This window comes from Chrysochloris asiatica, unplaced genomic scaffold (genome assembly GCF_000296735.1).
Source record: "Chrysochloris asiatica unplaced genomic scaffold, ChrAsi1.0 scaffold00025, whole genome shotgun sequence".
Lineage (NCBI taxonomy): Eukaryota > Metazoa > Chordata > Mammalia > Afrosoricida > Chrysochloridae > Chrysochloris > Chrysochloris asiatica.
This window is the reverse complement of record NW_006408543.1, coordinates 1,640,227-1,649,368: the sequence shown is the minus strand read 5'-3', so window position 1 is coordinate 1,649,368 and position 9,142 is coordinate 1,640,227. Positions and strand designations below refer to the sequence as shown.

At 59.5% G+C, this 9,142-nt stretch overlaps 1 protein-coding gene across 1 annotated transcript in view; it reads left to right on the top strand.

Annotated features, from left to right (window-relative positions):
* Window positions 1–891: 891 nt before the first annotated feature.
* Window positions 892–9,142, top strand: part of KIF26A (kinesin family member 26A) — a 32,073-nt gene continuing 23,822 nt past the window's right edge. The window contains exons 1-2 of the mRNA XM_006839491.1: window positions 892–933; window positions 1,157–1,405. Coding sequence (XP_006839554.1) covers window positions 892–933; window positions 1,157–1,405 — 291 coding nt within the window. The remainder of the gene's footprint in view (window positions 934–1,156; window positions 1,406–9,142) is intronic.

Below are 9,142 nucleotides of genomic sequence, written 5' to 3'. Positions count from 1 at the left end.
GGGCGTCGCGGAGCCGGACCCAGTTTCCAACTGACTTGGGAGTGGGGACCCAGTTGTCGGCAGTCCTATGTCGGCGGCGGCCACACTAGAGGCCAGCCTGGGGCGGGAGCAACTGGTCGCCGAGGGGGCGACCTCCCAGCAAGAGACAAAGAGGCAATTAATTGCGGAGCTAAGTTCCCATGTGCCAGGCCTGGTAACAACAGGTCCTGCTCCTTCCAGTCCTGGCGCTGCAGGGCGCGCGCCCCGAGATGAGCACACGCGGGGCTGCAGACACGCCGCGACACTAATAGAGCGACGCGGGTACAGGGCCCAACAACACTCACCCACACGCGGTAGTTGGACCCAGAGGGTTGCAGCGAGGAGCCAAAAGCCGTGGATTTGCAGACACAAGTGATGGGAGTCGGGCCGGGGTCAGCCTTCCGCACCTGTGACCTTGGGCAAGACTTTGCGCTCCACGGCCTTGGTTTCCCCACTTGTAAAGTGAGGAGTGGGGCAGCGCCTCGGAGGAGACACGTGGACCCCAGGTCACGGGATAAGCCCGGGGAGACGCGTGCGCGCGCAGCTTGTCTGCCCCCCCCCGCTCCATGCAGGGACTCACCAAACAGGTTGGGGTCCTTCGGGTGAGAGGGGCTGCACCGGGAGGCTGGGCCGCCATCCTGGTTCCCTGCCCCCCGCAGTGGGCAGGACAGGGCGGGGCGGCCCTCGGGCTCCCCGCCCTGTCGGCCCCGCCCTGCCTGGAGCTCCGCCCCATCCCCCGAGCGCGCCCGCTGCAGCCACCATCGCGCGCTCGGGGCCACTCGTCCCGGCTGCGCCAACTTCTCAGCGGGCCAGGCCATGGGGGAGCCTCGGGGCCGCATCACGTAGCTGCCGCCCGCCGCTCTGCTCCCGGCCATGGGGGGCCGCGGCGCCCCCCTGTGCACTGCGCAGCCCGGGGTACGCGCGGCCCGGCGCGGGGTGGGCAGGGGCGCCGGCTTGGTCTTCTGCGGGGAGAGACCTCAAGTCGGGACCTTCGGGGGTGGAGGAAAAGGGTGGGTGGCAGCCGTGCCCAGCGCCCCCAGCTTTGGCTAGTCCGTCACTTTGGGGCCTGCGGGCGCGGGTCGCTATGAGGCAGCTCATGTTCACTGTCCCTTTTTCGCTTTCTTTTCACCTCCCGCAGGTGGCCGAGGGCGGTCGGACTAGGGAGCCGTTGCCGCTGCTGGAGGTACCCCCTCTCAAGAGACTGCCCCCCGGGGGGCCTGACCAGGACCCATGTGGCGGCCGACCTGCGCCCGAGGGCGCCGGGGCCGGCGCCGAGCAGGGCCACTCAGTCGGTGGAGGCGGTTGGTGCCGCCACTGCCACACGAAGCTCGCCGAGCTCAAGCGACAGGCGTGGAAGCTGGTCAGTGGGCCGGGGACAGCCCTCCGGGTAAGTGAGCCCTCCCTGGGAGGCCTCTCCGGGCAGGTCCGTGTGGACCTAGGAACCCTTGGTTCCAATCTTGCTTGCCCTGTTGCTCAGACTGCAAATGCTTTGGACCCCATCTGTCCTCATCTAGCGGGACCAAGGGTGTGGAGGAGGGGTAGACTTGTTCTAGGGGTTTCAGCAGAGCCATCCGAGGGGGGTTGGGCAGAAGTGTCTCCTGCAGCTCATAATGTCTCACAGCTGGAACCACATCTGTGTTTATGAGGGGGGAGGTAGAGAGACCTTGGAGACTCCACCCAGGGCGGGGACAGCCCCTACCCAATTAGCAGGGAGAGGTTACTTGGTGTGTTGTTGCCCTTGGGGCACCTGGGCCCCCAGCCAGCTGTCGAGAAATCGAAATCATACACCTGGGCCTCTGCCTGGAGGTGCCAGGGTGGGCCGGCCCCTGCCTGCCTCACTCCCAGAACCCCCCAAAACCCAGCATGCCCCCCAAAACCCAGCACCCCCCCAAAACCTGGCATCCCCTCCACCGGCCACCCATCTGGGAAATAGAACATGGGGTGGGGTCCTCAAGTTGCAGCTCTGGCAGGCAGCTTCTGTAGCCCTTGGGGCTTGGTAGGTGTGGGGTCCATTGTTCCCTGGAACAATGTGCCTGCAAGTTTACAACATGCAAAGGTGGGGGTCTCCAGAGGAAGTCTGCCCCTCCTGACCTTCAGTCTTCAGGAAAGAATTCCTGGGAAGTTCACCTCTTCCCATGGATCTAAATATAGTGCTGTAGGATGTGGGCTGGGTGAGACTCTGGGCAGCTAGGGCCCGTGCACTCTGGCTGGGTTGATGGGGTGGGGATAGGCCTGGCCTCTGCCCCTGGCACCCACTTCTGGTTCATCTGGAGTCTGTGGTGGTGGTGGTGGTGGGGTATGCGGGCCTAAAGCTCTTCCACACCAGCCAGGTGAGAGGACCTGTGAGCTATCTGGAGTGCGCTGTCCCGTAGACCTGCTGACATCCGCTGCCTGGGCAGGTGTTGGGAAAGAGTTACTAAAACCAAATCTACTCCCTGGAACCTTTGTGGCCGTAAAGATAGAAACAAAGTCAGCCCTTCATAGAGTTGAGTGGAGTTGGTTCCATGTGTCCAAGATAATGTTGTGGTTTTCCTGGTATCTTTACTGCTGGAGGTAGATTTGCAGTTGGGGGCTTGGGCCACTGGAGGTGATGACCTGAAGTTACATTTCAAAGTGGCTGCCAGGATATCTTAGATTTGCATACTTATTGATGAGACAAAGAAAGATTTTTACCACTGCAAGTGATCCAAGTGAATTCCAAAATCTCTTCCCTTACTTTTGACAGGGAGAATGGAGATCTCTTGTTTTTCTGTCTGTATTGTCTGACTTGGCAACTCTTTGCCCAGCAGACCCCTAAGTGGGCTTCAAGGCACCAAAAGTGAAGGTGGTTTGGGGCAGATGCCTTTGTGCCCATCGGAGCTCATGGTGGTCAGAGAGAGAAGGACTTAAGTCTGGAGCTGCCACCTGACTTTGGGAGTGGTCTTTGCCCCCGTGGGGGTCCAGGCAGGTGACTGAGAGCAGCAATCCCTAATGGACTTGGGACCCTCACCTGAGGCCTCACTGACCTTTCCCTGCACATGGTTCTGACCATCCAGGGCACTTGCCTACTGTCTCCTCTGACTCCCCCGTGTGCTTTACCCTCTTCTCCAGCCTCCCTGACCCCTGGAATCCTCCATACAGGCTCCTGCCTGGCAGCCCTGCTCTGTACTCTGGCGGGCCTTGATGATCAGCTGGGATGGAAGTGCTCTGCAGAGGAAGACATAGGCCTGTTCCCTTCCAGAGTTTGGCAGACCCACACCACACTCGCTCAACTTTGCAGGCTCAGGAGGCTGGGGCTGAGGTTGCAGATGTGGGCTGGTTTCAGTTTTGGTTTTGGAAGGGAGCTCTCTTGGGGAAGACTGAGGTGGGGGGGCTTGTGCAGCGGCTCTGTATTGCCCCCAGCTGAGAGCCTAGGGGGTGCGTTGAGGTGAGCCCCACGTATTATGAGACATGCACACGGAACTGTGTGCCCAGACTCCAGGCAGCCTTCTGTGTGTCAAAGTTGGATTGTGCCCCACAGGGAGCGGATGCTTTAGAAGTAAATTGCCAGTCCTTTCTTCTTATGCACCTTTGTGGGGTAGATTTGAACCACCAAACTTTGAGTGAGCAGCAGAGACACCCTGGGCTTTTGTCAAGACCATGTTGTTGTTGTTTGGTGCCATTGAGCTGTGCTGTGCCATCCTCACAATTGCTGCCACTGTGCCAATCCATCTCGTTGGGCCTATCTATAGTGTTGGCATTTCTGGGCTTTTCCGTGAGTTTCCTTGAGGACAACACTTTACACCTTATTTCAGGCCTCTCTCAGTCTCCCCCTCAGGGACGTGGTTTGGAAGTCTCATACTAAGTCCGAGGAGAGGTGAACTGGGACCCGGGGACTCGGGCCTCCTCCAGGGTTGGCGTTAGAGGACCTGCGTCCAAGGATCCCTGCTCCAGGACCCCTGCTTGGTCTCAGTGGTGGGGGAGCCTGGGCAGGTGTTACGGCCTTCTGGGAGGCCACAGTTACCCCATGTCTGCCCCCTCACTGATCCCCTGCCCAGTCTGTGTGCCCCCTCACTGCTATGGTGACTCTTTGTAAAGGGGTGAACTTGAGGCTGATGGTACACTGAGTTTTAGGGGGCCTGTGGTGTCTGGTTGAACCCCGTGGACTCACTCTCCTTATATTCCACCCTGACTGCCTTTCAATTCACAGCAGCAAAGCTCTAGTGCCTCAGTTTCCCCCAGCCCCCTCCAGCACTCCCTTCAGTGAGGCCATCCCGCCATGCGCACTTGGCTGCCCTCAGAGACATTTATGGAGTGACTGAGTGTTGGCTCTTTCCTCCCACACTGGGAGTGCTCACCAGTGGGCTTCGGGGCTGGCCTCTGCCCTCTGTCTCACACTCAGAGTGACCCCTCCCCTGAAGGACTGTCCCCCTGCTGTGGGGGTGGTGGCGGGCGCTGGGAGGGCCCCCTTGGGCACCTGTTCTAGTCTTGCCCCAGGTGTGTTGTGTGGAGGTAAAGATTTCCCCGGAGACCCTGTGACATTCCACGTGTTGATACAGGTGTTGAATTGGTTGGTGCGCCTGACCCTGGACTAGTGAGGATCCCTGCCCACCTGCAGCTCGGGCGTGTTGGCAGACAGGGGTGCGCTCACGGACTCTGTTGGCTCTCAGCTTTGCCGACTCCTCTCTCTCTCTCTCTCTCTCTCTCTCTCTCTCTCGCTCTCTCGCTCTCTCGCTCTCTCGCTCTCTCGCTCTCTCGCTCTCTCGCTCTCTCGCTCTCTCTCGCTCTCTCTCGTGGCTCAGGGGTGGCCCTCCGCCAGCTCTGGTATGATCCCATTTTCCCCAGGAAGCTCTCCCACCCCACCCCTGAATCCGCTGGCATGGGATGGCAGGTCCCTGGGCCACCTCCCGTCCGGGCTGTGCCCGATTCCGAGTGCAGCGGGTTTGGGATGTCTGCGTGCCCAGGTCCCTGGCTGGGGCTGGGCCTGTGGCTGCCGCCCCCCCACGTGTTTGGAGACTGGCCCAAGTTCCAGACAGGCCCAGGTGTCGGTGGCGGGCCTTGGTGGCAGCCAGAGGAGGTGTGAGAGGGGCGGACACTGCCTGGGGCAGCTGCTGGGCGGTCTCCCAGCTGGCAGGGAACTGGATGACTCAGCTAGGAGGGACTGATCCTGCAGCTGGGCCCCCGAGGGTGCTCTCTCTGGACATGGGGGGCCGAGTCGAGCAGGGGCAGAGGCCGGAGGAGGCTTCCTCAGTGAGTGGTGATCTAGCTCATTACCCCGGCCCACACTCTGGCTTTCCCTTGGTTCAGTGTGGGTTGGCACCCAGCCGGTTCTTGTGCAAATCCACTTTTTGCTGGTCCAGGAGTTTGAGAGTGAGTTATGGGCAGTGGTCAGGGATTTAGTTTTGGTGATGGGATCCGCTGTCTTTGAGTAACCAGAACTGGGGAGGGAGGTCAGCACCTGGCTGGGCTCAGGAACGGCAGGCTTCCAGGCATGAGCTCTGTGTCTTGCTGGAGATGGTGGCTCCATTGGTCAGGGATGTGTTCAGGGATGGAGCTGGGCTCCTGGTCTTCCTGCCTCTGCCAGCAGGTGGAGGGGTGTGGTGGGGGAGGCTCTAGCTCACCCTTGTACCTGAAACTGCATGCCTTTGCTTCTGGCCCTAACTAAGCTGGTTGTTCTGCCCAGTCTTGCCAGAGGGTTTGTCACAGCTTGTTAAGGGAATGGTTTGGAGCTCTCCCAAAGGCCCCTCAAGTGTCCTGGAAGGAGCTTGTATTTGGAAGCCAGAGAGCTGTTTCTTATTTTAAGTAGTAAAGGAAGTCTAATTCCTCTTTTCCCTTTGCCTGCCAGGAAGCTCACAGCCAAATGTACTCTTCTGCCAACTGTATGGGATCTTTCTAATGTGTCTTCTGAGAATTGATCCTTTCTGTTTGTTCTGGTTGATACTTCCCTGAGTCCCATGGTTTTGTTTTAAAGTATGTTGTGTGGTCCCTGGAAGCTACGGTACAAAAGCGTATCGTATGAACATACAGTGAGCAGAATAAAGATAAACCTCTTATGTGCTGCTTGATGCCTCTGACCTTAGTGTGACCTGCTAGTCCATGGGGACAGTGAGGCTATCTCACGTTGGGGACTGGCTGGCAGCTAAGCTGGTGGTATGGCCCCTGGGAGTTAGGGGTAGCTGAGGGATGTGTGCAGGTCGGATGCTGTGGGGGATTGCTCCCTGCTCAGGCCTCAGCCCTTGTCCTCCTAGCAACATCCCAGGCAGGCTGGTGGGTGGGCTGTGAGGGCAGGGTAGGTGATGCTTGGCCAGGAGCCTGTGGTAGACAGATTTATGGTCCTGATGGCCTGGTGCCCAGTTGCCTGCCTGCCGCGTCCACTTGGGTTGGGTGTCCTCACATGCCACTTGAGTCAACCTCTGACCCCACTCATGACAGGTGGCTCGTGGCTGCTCTGTTTCTGGGTGTTGCGAGCTGGGTCCCATGAGGCAGGCACCCTGCCCTGGTCTTGAGTTGTGGGGTTGGACTAAATGTCTTGTCTTGGACTCCCTGTCCCCACTCTGCCCCGGCCCCCTAGCCTTGTTACCACACAGGCTGGGTATGCCCAGGACCATGGCCATAGTCAGCTCTCCTCCCATCCCAGTCTAAGAGAGACTAGGAAGAAAGGACTGGCAGTTACTGTCTGAAAACCAGCCTGGGCAGCAGTTTGCTCTGGTGTGCGTGGAGTCTCTCTGAGCTGGGGCCCGCTTGACCATATAGCTCATATCAGCGTTGGACTGAAAGTGTGCCCAGTGACCCACGCTCCCTCTAGGTGTTGGGTACTTTGAGCGGCGAGTGGCAGGTGGTACTTTGAGCGGCGAGTGGCAGGTGTGTCCTTGTTAATCAGTCCCCACCCCCCCCTCCAAATCTCTGACCCTCTTTGCTGCTCTGACCATGGGATGAGTGAGGACAGGGCTGGACATTGAGGGAAGAAGGTCTCAATGAGTATGTCTGTGCCCCAAGCTGCCCAGCTGGCTGGTCCTGGCACATGGCCACTTGGATGCGTGCTGGTCAGTGCTGGGTGAGCTGGCCCCCCCTCCCAGACTAAAGAGGAGGTGGGGGCCAGAGCTGTGACCCTCAGTGGTGGTCTTCATATCCTGGCAGGTCCCAGGGAGCTCTGCCTCGAGGTCTCTGGGTGGTGGGGGGACAGGACTGGGCCTTGGACCCAAAGTCTAGCCTTTGGTGAGGCCCTCTGGATGGGTGGAGCCCCAGAGGCCGCTGGCATAGCAGAAAAGTTTCCAGGCTGGAAAATTGTCACCCTGCACCCTCCCCCCATGGCATGAGAGAGACATCGGAATTTCCTCGACAAGCAGACCCCCAGGGCAGCCTCCAGCCCAGCAGCCAGAAGTCTCTTCCTGGACCTGTTGTCAACTCCGGAAATGGTGGCTGCACGTGGCCACTCCCATGGCTCTTTGTTTGTGGGGGGAGGGCCGAGGCAGGTGGTCGGGGGATATGGTGAGGGGGGCTGCTGGGTCTCAGCTCCTGATCGCACTCTGACCCTACTTGGTCATCAGGGCCTGGTGGGCAAGCAGCTCCCAGCTGAGCTCTGATAGTCCCCCAGCCCTGCCAGTGGGCTCCCCCTTCCTAGTGATGGGGTAGTGAGGGCTGTGAAGGATTGTCCCTGAGGTTTGGGGGTCTGTCTCCTTTTCCTCTCCCTCCCATGGTGGCCCCACTTGGTGTGGGATCTGCCCAGCTCCTGTTCTGCTTTGTGGGAGGATCAGCTGAGCCCCGCTGGCCGTGCCGAGGAGAGGACCAGACGGGAGAAAATGGAAGGATTACTTAAAGTGACTCAGAGACTTAGGGAACGGAATGAAAAATGAAGAGTTGTGAGTCTAAGTAGTGGGGAGACCCCCTAAGACCCAGGTGGCTTGATGGGTGGGTTGTGCACAATGCTAAATTGAATCAAATTAAGAAAAACATTTTTCGAATGCAAGTAAAATATCTGTTTAATTAGACCGTAAAGAGGAAATCGGAAGTCATATTTTGCATGGGATAATTACTGTTGTTTGAGGGCCTTGGGTTTCAGCGGGGTGGGTGACAGGCGGGCTGATGGCCAGGCACTCGGGGGTGTGGAGATCCCTGAGCCTGGGGGTCCTGGTGGCTGGGGAGGGTCTTGTCCTTAGAGCCAGCTACCCGCTGAGGTCTGGGAGGGGCAGATCTTAGGGAGGAAGGAGGGACAGGAGGGGTGGGAGCAGCATCCCACTGTAGTGTGGAAACCTCCTGGGCACCCTGACCTCTTCCCAAGGGGCCTGACTCTGAGGCTAATCTCAGGTCCCAGGGAAAAGCCCCTACCTGGGTGTCTGCCCCCGCCCAGGGAGGTGGGTCCCGTGCTGTGGGTGCGCACTGAGGGCCCTAGTTGTCCAGACCTGTGTCATGTGTGTCTCGGTGGGCCCAGCTGGGTCTCCGGGGAGGTTTGGGGCGGGGCTGGTACTGTGGGGCCTTCAGGTTCTCGGGAAGGCCTCCCTCAGACTCTCTTGCTTCAGTGTTTGGTGCCTGGGGCCCAGACGGGTGAGGCTTCCCAAAGCTGTAGTGTGAATTCCAGATGATGACATAGTGGGTGGGGGCTTGGGGGCCTGGGACCACTCTGACTTCCTGTCACCCATGTGGGGTGGGGGTCCGGGCATTGTCCTTTGGGCAGTCCTGGCTCCTTCCCTCCCCTGCCTTGCCCTTCCTGCCCCCTGCCAGGCAGGCCACAAAGGAGTGGCAGGTGGGTTCCCCCCGGGGAGGCTTCCGAGCACTGAGCTGCTGGGGTTCAGAGCTGGGGCTGGGGGCTGGGCTGCCTCTCAAGCTGGCTGGTGGCTCTGGCCTGCTTCCTTCCCTCACACGGGGTCACTATTAGCCACCTCCCGCTGAGTGGAAAAATGGAGTCAGCAGAAGGGGGACCTGGAAACCGGGAGGGGGCAGAGCCCAGAGTCTACAGGAGGGATTGGAAGCCCCTCTTCAGGCCCCATCTGAGACTTCAGGCTTGGGCCCGGGTACAGAGGGGGTTGTCCCTGCTGTGACCTCCTCTCCCATGGCTAGGAAATCTGCTTCAGTGGGGAGACTGTGTGCCCCCTATGTAGGAGTTGCTTCCAAGGAGTGGAATGGGGGTTCTTGCAGCACGCCCCCTCAAGTGACAGCCTGGAGGTGTGGA